The following is a 17,363-nucleotide window of genomic DNA, read 5'->3' on the forward strand; positions in this document are numbered from 1 at the left end:
AATTGATTACAGCTAGCAGTACATCCGAGAGGCGTAGATTATCTTCCCTAGCATGTGTACAACTCCTAGGTACACCTAGAATATTAAGTTCAGATTTTACAGTAATCAGTTTAGCAAAATTTTTATCAATCCAGATTTCCACATTAGTAATTTAGCACAGCATAATGTAGCGATCGGCCTCACAGCCTAGTTAGTAGAAGGCGGGTCGTTACAAATATAGAGTCAGATCGCTGGGTTCATCGTGTCATGTCAAGCCCATATCTATGATGATGCCGACCAAGCAACAGAAGCGGTGTCGAGCAAGTGACAGTAGCGATGCCAATCGAAAAGTGATAGTGATGATGAGCGAGTGATAAAAAAGGGTACTGAACGAGTGTAGTCAAGTACCAACGAAGAAATGAGTGAGACAAGTACTAACCGAACAACGAGCACATGGCAGAGCGGCAAGAAAAAGAAGTGTCGACCGACGGTGAAAAACAGTGTCGAGCAAAAGCCAAGCAGGCGATTGAGCAAATGTCGAGCGATGTCGAGTGGGCGAATGCTGATAGGGCAAATGCCAAGCAGGTGACTGAATGGATGCGGGATCCAAGAAATGAGTGGGAGCATACTTCACGAAATCGAAGGCGAACGGGAGCAAAACCCATGGGTTGAGCAAGCATGGAACCTCAGAATTGAGCGGGAGCGTAACCCGTGAAATCGAAAGCGAACGAGAATGAAACCTGTGAGCCGAGGAAGCATGGAACCTGAGAATTGAGCAGGAGCATAGCCTGTGAAATCGAAGGTGGGCGGGAATGAAACCTATGAGTCGAGCAAGCATGGAACCCAAGAACTAGTGGGAGCGTAGCACGTGAAATCGAAGGTTAACGAGAACGAAACCAATGAGTCGAGCGAGCATGGAACCCGAGAATTGAGTAGGAGCATAGCCCGTGAAATCAAAGGCGGACAGGAACGAAACCCGTGAGCTAAGCGGGCATGGAACCCGAGAATCGAGCGGGAGTGTAACCCGTAAAATCGAAGGCAAACTGGAACGAAACCCATGAGTCGAGCCTGTGGGATACTCTAATATGAGACCAGTGATGATGCTCCGGTCCAAGACTGATGGTGATATTCTGGTCTGATACTGATAGAGATACTCTTGTTCGAGACCAGTAATGATAACTCTAGCCCGAACAGGGGAGGTAGAGGATTTGATAAGCTGGTCCGGGACCAGTAGAGACTGCTTGACCCCGAGCGGGGGGGATGGAGTCTTCAATAAGTTAGTCTGAGACCAGTGGAGAATGATCGACCCAAAATAGAGGAGATAGAGGCATCAATAAGCTGGTCTGAGACAAGTGGAGAATGATGGACCCCGAACAGGGGAGATAGAGGCTTCAATAAGTTGGTCCAAGACCAATGGTGACTGCTCGACCCCGAACAGGGGAGATAAAGTCTTCAATAAGCTAGTTCGGGACAAATGGAGACTGCTCGACCCTGAATAGGAGAGATGGAGGCTTCAATAAGCTAGTCTAAGACCAGTGGAGACTACTTAACCCCAAACAGGGGAGATGGAGGCATCAATCAGTTGGTGCGAGACCAGTGGAGACAGCTCAATCCCGAAGGGAGGAGATGGAGGCTTCAATAAGCTGGTTGGAAACCAGTGGTGATTGCTTGACCTCGAACGGGGGAGATAGAGTCTTCAATAAGCTGGCCCAAGACTAATGGAGACTGCTTGACTTTGAACAAGGGAGATAAAGGCATCAATAAGCTAGTCCGAGACTAGTGGAGACTGCTCGACCCTGAACAGGGGATATGTAGGCATCAATAAACTGGTCCGAGACCAGTGGAGACTGCTTAGCCCCAAATGGGGTAGATGGAGGCATCAATAAGTTAGTCCGAGACCAGTGGAGACTACTCTGTTAGTACCCCAAGATAGTTTTGATGTCATCAACAAAGTCAGGTTAGGTCCTGTTAGTATTTAACCCCTGTATTTAAGTGTGCAAAAACTTAGGAGCACAGGAAGTCGAAAGAAAGATTCAACTAGCGAGAATGATGACATGGGAGAGAGCTGATGGGCGTAGTGTGTCCGAGGTACTAGATGCTATAGAAGAGTACATGAGTGGACGAGAAGGTGACGCATGGCATTTCCGAGGGACGAGAAGCCAGAACGAAAGGTTGTTCGAAAATATCAGAAAATGGGTTCGGGTGAGTCCTGTTCCGAATGGACGAAATAACCCAAGCGAGTGGAATCGGAATGGAAGACCAGGACAAATGTGAGCAGAACCGAAGCGGAAAACTGGGACCCCCGGGACATCCCAGAGCTGCGTTTCAGCATCGTCACGTTTGCGGGTTCAGCACGGTCCTGGCGCCCGGAACTGGTCTAGGCGCCCGGACCAAAAAAAGCAATCAAAACGCGACGTGGCGTGTCCCATTATGACAGGGATAAAAGTTTATCCCCCTGCAGGTGCCTAGAAGACTTCCAAACTCCCCGACCAGGGCTATAATAAAGCCCTGGTCCCAGAAGGTCAGAACAACACTTGTAATTGATTCCTCATTAGTTTTGTTCTGTAATTGAGTGCTTCAAATCTGTAAGAGACTTCTCTGCCTGAAAGAGATTGTTTAGTGAGTTTCAACTTTTTTGAATTAGCAATCCCCTGATTGCAAAACAAGTAACTTCTTTTGTGCCTCTTTTCTTTCTTTAATTAATCAATTTATTTTTATGCAAGTGTTTTTTTTATTAATGTTGTAAAGTTTGAGAAGGGATTTGGTTTAATTTTATTGTGCAATCTATTCACCCCCTCTAGCCGATCACCAAAGGACCAACAAGTGGTATCAGAGCCCAATAGTTTCAGGAGGACTAATCGTCGAATGAAGCACAAGAGATGGTTGGACTGAGCATCAACCCACTGAAGTTCGAGGGGGAATTCGTGAGATGAAAGAAAAAGATGGAGGTATTCTTTAAGACATACTTCTATTTACTTTTAATAATGAAATTTAGTTTTGTAGCACCTGAGGGTAAAGAAGAATACCAATGGACGAAGAAGGAGCAACCTGACTTCGTAACAAATGGCAAAGCAGAGTTCCATTTACTGAGCGTCTTACCGCCACAAGAAGTCAACCGGATCGGAGCTTATAAGTCTACCAAGGAGCTCTGGGAGAAATTCCCGGAACTACACGAAGGAACCTCTGAGGCAAAACTCATGAGACGGGATCTGCTCAAGAACTAGATCAGCAACATCAAATTAGAAGAATGAGAAACCGTTGCACACCGTCACTCAAGAATAAAAGAACTCATCACCGAACTCACGAATCTCGAAGAAAAGGTAAGCAACTGAGATTCGCTAAGATACGCGCTTAACACATTTCCTATGACTACTGAATGACCATCATTAGTAGATGCTTATTATATATCTAAGGATCTAGAATTAAGTACTTTAGAAGAATTATTTTCAATATTTGAAGTTCATCAAACAAAATGTGCAGATCTGAAGAAGGAGTCAAAGCACAACATTGCCTTAAAAGTAAAAATGGACAAACGAGATTCTGAATCTTCTCTCGATGATGACAAAACGACACTCACGATAAGAAAATTTAAAAAGTTATTTAAAACTAAAAAAATTAATCAGGTGCAGGGTATAAGAAGAAAAAGAAAAGTAAGATGCTACCACTACAATAAAGAAAGGCACATGAAAGATAACTTTCCAAAATTGAAGAACAAGGACAAGGACAAGGAAAAGAACAAGAAGCCAGCTCAAACCGACAAGTATAGAAATCTAAAGGCGATGTGGGACGAAATGTCATCCGAATCAAAGATAGAAGCCCTCGTCGGACTTGCGCTAGTTGCAAGTCACCAAGAAGACAAAGACAAAGCAAGCTCGTCCAAAATGAGCATCGATAAAGGGGGAACGATATCGAAAGAAAGCAGCACTTCAGGGGGAGCTTCAGATTACAGGATCGACAAGGTAAATCAGGTACAGTCTCTGTTATTTCAGTTCATAAAAATATTAGCAAAAAATTACTATAAGTTAGAAAATGAAAATAAAGAGTTAAAATCAACCTTAGCTATATATTGTTGATTAGAAATTCTCGACAAAATAAAAATAGAAAATTAAAAATAAAAATAAAAATAGAATATTTGAAAGATTATGCAGTGGCGTGAAGATGCAGTGGTACGAAGACCGGAACGCAATAGCGAGGTGCATGGCAGCGATGACTCGAGGAAGGCTGGTCCCCATCAAAAGTGTATAACAGCACGGATCGAGGGCTGGATAGGCCCCGAGAGAGGACTGCAGTGGCAGTCGGAGATCAAATCTGTGTTACATTTGAAGGCAAGGTGTTGAATGGTCAGATCCGACAACAGTGATGTCGTCAGCAATCCGGAAGGTACGAAGGCCATCGTAGAGTGAGAAACAGCATAGCCGACGATGTCAGTAAATTGAGGAGGCTGGGGCATCATGACCGGCGATGGTGGCTGGTCGCTGCAACGGAGAGGCCGCTAATGAGCGACTGTGGACACCAGAAAGGAGGGGAACGCAGTGGCCGACTATGACCCGAAGGCGGCGGCCAGTTGTTGTTGGTGCGGGTAGCACTAACGGTCTAACTCAAGTTTTGATGAATAACAAATCAGGTTAAGTTAGTTTGTTGTTGTCTAACATTTTGATCGAGTGTGTAGGAGAAGTCCAGACAGGTCGACGGGCTGACCAGATGTCTGGCACGAAGCCCAGCTAGGTCGACGGGCTGACCGGATAGCTGGCACGAAGTCCAAGCGGGTCAACGGGCTGACCGGACGCTTAGGCACGAAGTCCAACCAGGTCGACGGGCTGACCGGATAGCTGGCACGAAGTCCAGACGGGTCGACGGGCTGACCGGACGTCTGGCAGGTAAGTAAGGTAAGTCACTCGAGGGGAGTGACTACGAGGACGCGTTCCCGCGAAGGGAACATTAGGCGTCGATCCGGCTTAGATCCATTTCGGATATCTAAGTCGAGATCGTGACTAGATTCCGGTCTCGGAAAGACGGAATCTAAGTCATACTCTTTTTGCTAATTCATACTCACTTTGTGTTAGAGTGTATACTAAAAGCCTAGCTTTTGGTATAAACATTTATCTAGAAATAAGAATCACATTGGTCAAATGTCTACATTTGTGATAAATGTAGTTGTTCAATTAATTTATATTGTAGATAACATGGTGTGTGGTGTCACACACAGAAGATCATGTTATCAGTACCTTATAAATTATAAACAGTAGCTCACAACCATGATGGAAAGGAACAAACCATTGGAAGGTCGTAGTGTAATTAGGTGTTAGTTTATCTTAACTATATAATTACACTAGTACACTAAGAGTGTATTGAGTAGGACCATTAGAGGTCGTTTCTTTTATACTGACTTTATAAAGGGACAAAGACCTCAGTTATTATGGAAGTGTGTGCTTTTAATCCTAATATAATAACAAGCACATATATTTGATATTTATTTCTTTAATTTATCAATGGGTGAGATTTAGTTCGATGAATCAATAAGCCAGATAAGTTGGGAAATGATATCACTTATAGTGTGTGTTGTTGATTATAGAAGGAAACTGTGTCCTAGTAATCTAGGTTGAGAATGTCCCCAAGAGGAGCTCATAAGGATTGTCATGTTAAACCCTGCAGGTGGACTTAGTCCGACATGACGATGAAGTTGAGTGGTACTACTCTTGGAGCTAGATATTAATTGAGTTGTCAGTAACTTACTTAATTAGTGGACATTTGTTATCTTAAACACAGGGAGACTAATACACTCATAATAAGAATGAGCCCAAAATGTAATTTGGGATTGGTACGGTAGTTCAATAATAGTTCTTTAGTGGAATGAATTATTATTGATGAAATTAAGTTATGTGTTCGGGGCGAACACGGGATGCTTAATTTCATCGGGAGACCAAAACTAATTCCTCCTCTCGGTCCCTATCGTAGCCTCTAGTATATAGAGATTTATACCCACCGCATACCCACCTTCTTACCCATCCAATGGGGCCGGCCAAGCTAGCTTGGAACCCAAGCTTGGGCCGGCCAAGATCAAGTGGATGAGTCATGTAGGTGGCCGGCCAAAGCTTGGGTCCCAAGCTTAGGTGGCCGGCCACTAGAATATTAAAAAGGATTTTTATTAAAATTATTTCTTATGTGGATATCATGATTTTAAAAGAGAGTTTAAAAATTAAAAATTTCCTTTTATACCTTTCTACAAAAGATTAAGAGAAGAGATTAATCTCTTTCCTTATTTGTAGTTTAAAAGGATGGTTTTAATTTTTGGTAAAAACTTTCCTTATTTGTAAATCATCTACATGTTTAAAAGAGAGTTTAAAATTTGAAATCTTTCCTTATTTGTTGATTAAAGGAGGATTTTAAATTTTAAGAAAACTTTCTTTTTTAATCATGTTCATGATTTAAAAGAGAGTTTAAAATTAAATATTCTCTTTTATAAGTTTCTACAAAAGATTAAGAAAAGATTTGATATCTTTCCTTATTTGTAGATTAAAAGAGATTTTAATTTATAGAGATAACTTTCTTTTTATCCACATATTTAAAAGAAAGATTTTAATTTATTAAATTTCCTTTTTATAAACCAATCATGAAGGGATAAAAATTATTGAGAAATTTTTATAAATTTCCGGAAGCAAATAAGGAAGTTTTAATTGGTGTTTAAAATTTTATTTGCTTGAAGATTTCTTGGTGTGGCCGGCCATTACAAATTGAAAAGAAAAATTATTTTTAATTAAATAAATTTTCCTTTTCAATGGCAAAAGAATTAAGGAAGTTTTTATTAAATTTTCCTTATTTGCCAAGACCAAGGATTATAAAAGAGGGGTCGAGGAGGCTTCAAGGCTGAGGACTCTATTCTATTTTTCTCCCTCTTTTCCTTGGTGGTGTGGCCGGCCCTTTCTTCTTCTCTTCTTCTTCTCTTTGTGGCCGAACCTCTTCATGCTCATGGAGTTTTAATTGGTGGCCGGATCTAGCTTGAGGAAGAAGGAGAGAAAGCTTACATCCCTTGGAGCTTAGTTGGTGGAAAAGATCTTCATCTTTTGGAAGCTTTGTGCTTGGCCGAAATTTGAAGAAAGGAAAAGAAGGTGCTTTGGTGGTTTCTCATCTCGGAAGATCGTTGCCCACACAACGTCCGAGGTTAGAAGAGGAATACGGTAGAAGATCAAGAGGTCTTTCTAAAAGGTATAACTAGTAATTTTTCTTTCCGCATCATACTAGTTATTTTTGGAAATAATACCAAATACAAGAGGCATGCGATTCTAGTATTTCGAATATGTTTTTCGATATTGTGTTCTTTTATTTTTTTCCTTGTGATTTGATTGTTCTTTTCGGTTAACCTAAAGTTATTTTAGGAAATTAAATATTAGCTTTCCATAAAAGGTTTTGTCTAGTCGGTGGTGGTTGCTCCCATATCCAAGAAGGTCATGTGCCTCGCCACGTCAGTACTGGGAATCAATTATGGAAATTAATATTTAATGGAATTAATAACTTAAGGTGATTTGGGTCGAACGTGTTAAGTTCCGCAGGAGACCCAAGTCAAAACCTAAAAGAACGAATATATTAAGTTTTGAATCAAACGTGTTAAGTTCCGCAGGCGATCCAAAATTTAATTTAAAAGAACACATGGTAGCTAGGAAAAGGTTCAGACCTTTGTACAAAATTTTTGTACAGTGGAACCTCAAGGTTTTCCGAGTAGCAACCAACACTTTGCTCATCTATAAAACTGTGCTAACAATTTGTGTTGCAGGGTATATTTGCCTCGGACTAACCTTTTCTTGCAGGAGAAGGACTTTCTGGAGAAGAGGGGTCCGGGCGCCCGGAAGGGATCCGGGCGCCCGGAGGCAAGTTTTATCCAAGCCGAGTCATTGCCACGTGGAGTTCGCTGATTAGACTTGCCACGTCGCACCAGGGCGCTCGGAAGTGATCCAGGCGCCCGGAGCAGCATATAAAAGAAGCCCCAGGGGTGGAGCTTCAATATCAATTCAGAACTGAGAATCTACTGCTTGCTCTGCTACTCTACGCTCCTGCGACGCCACAAGGCTATTCCGACAAAGCGCTTTCTTAATTCTTCTTCTCTTGTCGGTATTTTATTTCTGTCAATTCTTGTACTTAATTATTTTGTAATCATCATTCGAATTGATAGTGATTGCCCAATGAAAGTACTCATGGAGTACGGGCCTTCGAGTAGGAGTTGTCACAGGCTCCGAACGAAGTAAAATTACTGTGTCTATTCTTTTAAATTCCGCTGCGCTTAACTCTTTTCAACCTTGTTTTTTCGAATCGATATTCACCCCCCCCCCCCTCTAGAACTATGCTAAATGAAAATAGCTTACCTAAATATTTTTGGGCAGAAGCTGTTAGTACAGCCTGCTATGTGCAAAATAGAACAACATTAAATAAAAGACATAATAAAACCTTCTTTGAAATATTTTATAACAAACAACCCAACATAAAATATTTTAAAGTATTTGGGTGTCCAGCCTTCATCTTAAATACTAGAGAACACTTAGGAAAATTTACCTCTAAAGTAGAAAATGGAATTTTTGTAGGATACTCTCTACACAGTAGGGGTTACAGAATATATAACAAAATTACGTTAAAAATCGAGGAAACCACAAATGTAAAATTTGAAGAAACCCAAGGACAACCTCAACTTCAACCTATTGAAAATAATAATTCTGAAGATACCAATCAATTCCTAGACTATGAAGAAGATGAACACACTCAAGAAAATCAACCCCCTAGAACTATAAGAGTCAACTCTAACCATCCAACTGATCAAATAATTGGTGACCCAGAACTAAGGGTTCAGACCAGATCATCCTTTAGGAACCTAAGTCAAATTTCCCTGATTTCAAAAATTAAACCCAAAACTGTAGTTGAATCCAGATTGGATCATCGCTATGCAAGAAGAACTAGCTCAATTTGAGCATAATGAAGTTTGGGATCTAGTACCACAACCTAAAGATAAGAAAATAATAGAAACAAAATGGGTATTTAGAAACAAATTAAGTGAAACTGGGGAAATTACTAGGAATAAGGCTAGGCTAGTTGCCAAAGGATTTAGTCAAGTTGAAGGACTTGACTACGATGAAACCTATGCCCTAGTAGCCAAATTAGAATCCATTAGAATGTTACTAAGTTATGCAGCCCATAAAGGATTCAAACTATATCAAATGGATGTTAAGTCAGCTTTTCTCAATGGACTAATAAAAGAAGAAGTGTATGTAGGTCAGCCTCCTGGGTTTGAAAATCTAGAACACCCTGATTATGTCTTTAAGTTAAAGAAAGCATTATATGGACTTAAACAAGCACCCAGGGTATGGTATGAAAGGCTAACATCTTACTTAACATCCAAAGGATTCAACCAAGGTCAAATTGACCCAACCTTGTTTGTTAAATTACTAAATAACGACATATTTATAGCACAAATATATGTAGATGATATAATATTTGGTTCAACCAACTCAGACTTCTTAGAAGAATTTATTAACCTAATGGAACAAGAATTTGAAATGAGCTTAGTAGGAAAATTGACCTATTTCCTAGGATTACAAATCAAACAAACAAATGAAGGAAATTACATTTATCAACACAAATACACCAAAGAATTACTTAAAAAATTCGGAATGGAAAATATAAAAAAAATATAAAAAACACCTATGGCAGTAAACACAATCTTAGACAATGACCCAAATGGAAAACCAGTGGATCTAAGGTATTATAGAAATGCAATAGGTAGTCTACTTTACTTAACTGTAAGCCGACCTGATATTTTATTTGCAGTTAGTATGTGTGCTAGATAGCAAACCTGTGCTAAAGAATCCCATTTGACTCAAGTTAAAAGAATTTTTAGATATCTTAAGGGAACAACAAATGTAGGAATTTGGTATCCTAGGACCAATAACTTTGAATTAATAGGATATTCTGACTCAGATTATGCTGGGTGCAAATTAGACCGCAAAAGCACAAGTGGTGGATGCCAACTACTAGGCCCATCACTTGTTAGCTGGTTTAGTAGAAAGCAACACTGTGTTGCACTATCTACAACTGAGTCAGAATACATAGTCATAGGAGAATGTGTAGCCCAATTATTATGGATGATGCACACCTTAAAAGGCTTCAACTTAAAAATCACAAATGTAAAAGTTTTAATTGACAATATTAGCTCAATCAATTTAACAAAAAATCCAGTGCATCATTCAAGAACCAAACACATTGAAATCAGACACCACTTTATCAGGGATCATGTTACTAAGGGTGACATTGAGCTCAAATACATTGAGTCCAAGTCAAACTTAGCTAACATATTCACCAAACCACTCCCTGAAAGTGAATTTAGCAATTTGCCTAGAAAACTAGGAATGTGCCTAATAGACTAGGGGTTTCAAAATTCAAAAATGTTTTCAAAAATGATTATTCTCAAATTATAGGTTAAACATGTTTCATTTTCAAAACTTTCCTATTTTTTGATTTTTAAAATATATTTTTAGCCTTAGACTAGTTCAAAATCCTTAGAAAGCATGTACCCATAGGATTAGTTTTTGAGCATCTCACCAAAACCCTAGGCTTACCTTGCTTGTGTTTAACAAACATAGAAAGGGGTGAGATGTATAGGTCACTTGCCTAAGACTTAAGATGCTTATTTCAGTGCATCGATATAAGTCTGGGCGTTAAATACAAAATATACATTAATCAAGTTAAGGTTGAACTTAACCTGACTAACCAAGTGAAAGCTGCTATCTTCTTATAAGTCAGTCAGTAACTAACTGGTTAGACATTTGATTTAATGTCAGGTTCAGGGGGAGAAATAAAACTAATTCAGTTTTTCAAATTGAATTTTAAACTTAAATTTGAAAATCAAAGTTTAAAAATCAATCTTCAAAATCAAATTGTTTAAAATTGTGAAAATTCTTTTCACCTCAAAATTGTTTGTGTTAAATCACAAATTTTTTTTTATCCTTTTTACTTAGTCTTTGAAAACTGAACTTTTCAAGTATTTTAAACTATGATTTTGAAACTAGTACTTTTGAACTTTGAAAATTTGATTTTGGAAAAAAAATTTTACAAAATATTTGAAAAACTCCTTCATTTTAAAAATTATTTTACTTTACCAAAATTAGTTTTACCAAACTCCTTTCAAAACTAAAAGTAAAGTTCAAAATCATTTTTCTTAATGTTTAAATTTAATTTAACTTCACTTTGAAAATTATCCTGAATCCAGTTCTGAAAAATTAGGTTTAACTTAATTTTGATAATTTGATTTGCAAAAACTTAGTGTTGAAAATTACCTTTTTGAAAGTGATGTTTGCAAACTTAAAATTTTTTTTTCAAAGTTACTAAGTGATAAATCATCTATTTTTCAAGACTTAGTTTTATTTAAGAAGTAAAGATAACTTCTTCTTTTAATTTTAAACGCCCCTATGTTATCTTGACATTATTTTGTCTGAAGTCTGTATTTATGCTTACTTGACATTAGTTCTTTTGATGAATGCCAAAGGGGGAGGGTTAGGTGGTTAGGTTAGCTAAAACCAATTTGAACCTAAAAACCATTTACTCGTTTTCGTTTTTACTTGTTTTTCTTGCATCTGTTTCACTAACTTAACCAGGTTGTCATTCCATCAAAAAGGGGGAGATTGTTGGTGCGGATAGCACTAACGGTCTAACTCAGGTTTTGATGAATGACAAATCAGGTTAAGTTAGTTTGTTGTTGTCTAACACTTTGATCAAGTGTGTAGGAGAAGTCCAGGCAGATCAACGGGCTGACCATATGTCTGGCACGAAGCCCAGCTAAGTCGACGGGCTGACCGGATAGCTGGCACGAAGTCCAAGCGGGTCGACGGGCTGACCGAACGCTTAGGCACGAAGTCCAGCCAAGTCGACGGGCAGACCGGATAGCTGGCACGAAATCCAGACGGGTCGACGGGCTAACCGGACGTCTGACAGGTAAGTAAGGTAAGTCACTGGAGGGGAGTGACTGCGAGGACGCGTTCCCTGGAAGGGAACATTAGGCATCGATCCGGCTTAGATCCATTTCGGATATCTAAGTAGAGATCGTGACTAGATTCCGGTCTCAGAAAGACGGAATCTAAGTCATACTCTTTTTGCTAATTCATACTCACTTTGCTTATCTATAAAACTGTGCTAACAATTTGTGTTGCAGGGTATATTTGCCTTGGACTAACCTTTTCTTGCAGGAGAAGGACTTTCTGGAGAAGAGGGGTCCGGGCGCCTGGAGGGGATCCGGGCGCCCGGAGGTCCGCGCGCCCGGAAGGGATCCGGGCGCCCGGAGGCAAGTTTTATCCAAGCCGAGTCGTCGCCACGTGGAGTTCACTGATTAGACTTGCCACGTCGCACCAGGGCCCCCGGAAGGGATCCAGGCGCTCGGAGCAGCATATAAAAGAAGCCCCAGGGGAGGAGCTTCAATATCAATTCAGAACTGAGAATCTACTGCTTGCTCTGCTGCTCTACGCTCCTGCGACGCCACGAGGCGATTCCGACAAAGCACTTTCTTAATTCTTCTTCTCTTGTCGATATTTTATTTCTTTCAATTCTTGTACTTAATTATTTTGTAATCATCATTCGAATTGATAGTGATTGTCCAACGAAAGTACTCACGGAGTACGGGCCTTCGAGTAGGAGTCGTCACAGGCTCCGAATGAAGTAAAATTACTGTGTCTATTCTTTTAAATTCCGCTTCACTTAACTCTTTTCAACCTTGTTTTTTCGAATCGATATTCACCCCCCCCCTCTATCGACGTTTCATGATCCTACAGTTGTGGCACGAAGACAACAGCCGGCTATGGCACGAAAGCAACTATCGCAGAGTGGAACAACGGCGCCCGCAGCACTGGAGTGGGTCGAGGGTGGCCGGCGACGACCATGAAGGGTAGCTGTTGAACGACTGTGGAGCAAAGAGGCCACTCATGAGAGGGGAGGCAGCGCGGTGACGGTGGCAGCGTGCTCAAGAGGAAGAAAAGAGACTATCTCTGTGAGGGAGAAGACGGCTAACCACGAAGATGAACATCGTCGAAGGTAACTGGCGGCCGACGGGTGGCTAATTTTATCATGAAAATGACATCAAAAGAATTTAAGTACTAAGCCCCCTATAACTACACTATTGTAGTATAAAAATGACTCAAGTCATCTCCCAACAAAAGCAACGATAGAATGGTAATCTAGGATGGTATGTTATTCCTATTTCTGAGATTTTTAATATGGAAATGGGGGTTTTGGATTTTGATTCTAAATCTAACGAATGAAAAGCAAAGCATGTAGGAAACTAATCTAGTGCTGGAATGAAATCTAACTGAGTGTGAATAATTAATCCACAATACATTGTCACACTACGCTATGGAATAACTATCAACACAATTAAACTAAGGAATGAAATGACAAAGCATTAAATGAAACCTAATCTAGTAAATGAAAGACAATGCAAGTAATAAAAGCTAAGTCTAACCTAACTATAATCGTAGAAAATAAAAAGCAACATGAAATAAAGTAACCATTTAACGAACCCTAAATCATTAAAAAAATCTAATCTAACCTAACCTAATTGCATTCAATTAAAACTAGAACTTAATGAAATTGAAAGAACAAGACAAAGTAAGAATTAAACAAATTAAAATGCATCAAATTAAACCTAACTAATGGTTGAAGTAATTGATCAAACACGTTGCGTGCATGAAACTAATTAAGCATAATATGTGCAATTTAAACATGGGGAATGAAGTTAGATACAAGCATTCAATCAAAAGCATCAACACAAGTAAATTAACACAATTAACAGAATTAAACTAAGAAATCTAAACCACAATCCATTCATCCACTTCGATACCAAGGACTACCCTAACCGTCACACAAGGGCACGACGATCAAACCCCGAACTCAAATAAACAGTAGCACTATGCAGGACTGCTACATAGTTCGACAATGACAAGGACAATATGAATCTTCCATCGATGAACCCCCTCGGATGAAAGTTGACCGGAAATGGAGATGCTGTGAAATGGGATGAACTGTCGCCGCTGCCTCCTTGCTCTGCCGACTGAACCCCAAATGGTGGAGCTACCAAAAGGAATCGGATGATAGAGATCATACCGGAGAACCCCTTTGGCAAGGTGGATGAACGGAGTCACTGTCGAAGCCTACCACCGCCTGGAAGAGTCTGCTGTCGCTCGTCACTGATATCAAGAAGAAGAAGAATTGTGGAAGGGCCGGCCGACGACAGTGAAGAGAAGGAAAGACGCCGACCGGTGGTGAAGAAGGAAGAAGGGGGAAGGCGGCATCGGTGAAGCTTGTCGCGTGCCCTAACCCCAAAAATCATGAGTAGAGATTCCTCAGTTCCCTGTTCGGGCTCAGGAGAAAAAGGGTAAGGTTAATGGGTTATTGGATTTTAGTTTTGGTTGATGGGATCTAGATCCATTAAGAGGATGAAATTGGGCTTTTGGAATTGGGCTTTAAGAGTAGGCTTGAGGATGAGGTTGGGTTTTTGAAATTGGACTTGGAATTACATTGAATTGCAGCTCCACTTCTTGTTGAACCCTTGGATTATTTGATCCTGATCAATGGCCTAAATGCTTCCCTACTAAACAAGATGCACCTTTTAGATAAAATCTTAGAAAATATAGGAAAATTATAACAAAACTCTAAATCGATATAAACTCGCAAAACATGATATAAATGCAGAATTAAGCATACGAGAGGATAAAAATGCTAAGTATAAGAGCCAAAATATTACATAAAAATGTTAGTTATTAACTCCCCCACACTTATTCTTGCTCGTCTCGAGAAAATCAACAAAAGAAGAAAACAACTAAAATACATTCCCCTAATAATTCTCAATCATGCTTTAGAACATGGTGAAGTTACCTACGATTGTCAAATTTCAAAAACTCAAGCATTCATGGATTCAATTCATAAACTAATTGACAAACATGATAATTTCAATCCATACTAGATAAATTGAAAATGATAACAAAATAACCTCACAAGGTAAGTAATGGTGGCTCTCCTCTTATATAAATGTAATAGTGGAACTCACTCAAGCTACTCATGGATTCATGCACTACCATATGATTGCTTTGCTTCTAATCTCCACCACTATATACATAAGAGTGCACAATAAACTAATGAAGGCATTATTTGAAATGTAAGGGAAACATGAATCAAAGCAAATGATAGTTAAGAAAAATAATAAGAAAGATTAAGTAAGGTAATGGTGGAAGACATGGATATATTGGAATGTTACATAGATGAGTACAAGTAAACAATGCCCAAAAATATTTCTCATCCAAACTTCCAAGCTAGCTCTAAAAACTCAATAAAAATGTGAACAATCTCTACTATAGCTTTAACAATAAAAATCGCCTCATGATATGTAATAGAATCCAAATGTTGTTACAATAAAGATTGTCACTCACAAAAATTCTACCACAAACAAATTCAAAATAGCACATGTTAAAGTTTTTCCATAAATCCAATAAATATGTAGACAACCTCTACTATAGCTTTCAATAAAATTTCACTCATGATATACAATAAAATCTACATATTGCAATGATAAAGATTGTCTCTTCCAAAAATTCTATCACAAAGAAATATAAAATGACACAACATGTCAAAGGATATTTGTTTTCCTTCTTTTGTTTCCTACGTTACTGATTTTTTTCATTTGTTTTTTTCCATTTATGATTTCTTTTTTTTTCTTTTTTTCTTTTTTTTTTCTTTTTTTCAACATGTTGTGCATCACTATAAAACATCATCAATAGGTCAAAAAAAAGATAAATAGCATGGTTTACCTATGGTGATCAAGCATGATTCATCTATGCTTCCCTTAAATTCTACTAAACCATACCTTTTCTCAAACTGAAATAGAGACATATATAGGGATGACAATAGGACGGGTTGAAATCCGATCCCATAACAAATCCGCCCTGGCGGGGTGAGTTTAGACCCGCCTAAACAGGTCTCGAGGCGGATCCAGGGGTGAGTCCCGGGTTTAATTGGACTGCTAGGACTCGCCTCATATAATATTTTTTTATTAATTATTAATTGAATAAAAATTAATAATTAATTTTTAATTGAATCAAAATTGATAATTAATTTTTAATTGTGATAATATTTTTTTTACAAAATATTATTAATATAAATGTTGAAAATAAATTTAATGTTTAATTAATTTTTAATTTTTAATTTTTAATTTATATTTTAACAAAATAAAAATATGACTGTCTAGCGGGTCTAACCCGGATCCGCCCCTATCACCGGGTTCGCGAGTCCAAAGGGAGGCAGGGTAGGTCCAAAGGAAGGTGGGGCGGGTCCCGAGTTTGCCCAAACCCATCTCAATCTGGACATATTGTCATCCCTAGCTAGACATATATAGGGAACAAATTGATATAAAATATATACAAATTTAAATTGTCAATAGAATTAAAAGAGTGTTTGATTATACCTTATAATCTTTTATATTGATTTTAGTATAAACCTTGTAATTTGGTAGGATTAAGGACTGAGATCAAAAAATTCACTCAAATCCACTGTACTTGCAGTTGCGTCCATTTAATTTCTTCAAAGGAAGGTGGCGCGGCACAAGCCGGCCGCTGGAATGGTTGGCGGACTTGGATATTGTTCTCGTGCCATTCGGCGACGGTGGCGATGTCAAGATCATGAAAGGCTGGAGAGACATCTACACCACGGAAAATATAATCGAACAGATTCCCAGCGCACAGAAGAAGTTAAAAGCTGTGATAAAAGAGTACGTGGATTTGTACAAAGATCAGAATCCGTCCATCATCTGCGTCGGCCACAGCCTCGGCGGCTCCCTCGCCATAGTCAGCGCTTTTGATATAGCGAACAGCGGACTGTCCGAGATCAACGGCAATGATCATATTCAGGTATGCGCTGTGGCGTTCGATGCCCCCAGAGTCGGGAACCAGGCGTTCAATGACGCCTTGGAGAAACTACCGAAGACAAAAGTTTTAAGAATCAACAATATTAAAGACATTGTCGCCTATTGGCCGCCGTGTGATGGCTACGTCGACACCGGTAAAATTTTGCCCATTAATTCTGAGGAATCGACGTTCTTGAAGAGTAAGGGAGACTACGAAGGAGATCAACTGCTTGCGAAAATAGCTCAGTGGCACGCACTGCAAGTGATTCTACACACCGTGACTGGATGGAGGACAGAATTCGACGCGATGCAAGTGTTCCAAAGGCTAGTAGTCGTCCGTGATTTACTTCCTCAGTGTTGGCCCTGAGACGGGTTGGCGGGGGTGTTGGGGGCGAGCGTATTCGCCTTTTGCCACAATTGCCACAATGACAGTAAATACATCGTCCCCTCGGATGGGTCTAGTGGTTAG

At 39.4% G+C, this 17,363-nt stretch overlaps 1 protein-coding gene across 1 annotated transcript; it reads left to right on the forward strand.

Moving 5' to 3' along the window:
- Positions 1-432: 432 nt before the first annotated feature.
- On the forward strand, positions 433-17,363 carry LOC122004160 (phospholipase A1-II 4-like). Its single transcript, XM_042559089.1, has 3 exons — positions 433-564; positions 16,554-17,218; positions 17,327-17,363. Exons 1-3 carry the CDS (start codon positions 433-435, stop codon positions 17,361-17,363), a joined length of 834 nt encoding a protein of 277 aa, XP_042415023.1.

Source organism: Zingiber officinale, chromosome 1A (genome assembly GCF_018446385.1).
Source record: "Zingiber officinale cultivar Zhangliang chromosome 1A, Zo_v1.1, whole genome shotgun sequence".
Taxonomy (NCBI): domain Eukaryota; kingdom Viridiplantae; phylum Streptophyta; class Magnoliopsida; order Zingiberales; family Zingiberaceae; genus Zingiber; species Zingiber officinale.

Bases quoted from the DNA above. Each gene is read 5' to 3' on its own strand.
- LOC122004160 (XM_042559089.1), top strand. From the start codon at position 433: ATGGCAGAGCGGCAAGAAAAAGAAGTGTCGACCGACGGTGAAAAACAG. The intron at 565-16,553 runs GTGACTGAATGG...CTGTACTTGCAG, and splicing joins ATAGGGCAAATGCCAAGCAG to TTGCGTCCATTTAATTTCTT. The intron at 17,219-17,326 runs GCTAGTAGTCGT...CCACAATGACAG, and splicing joins GCGATGCAAGTGTTCCAAAG to TAAATACATCGTCCCCTCGG.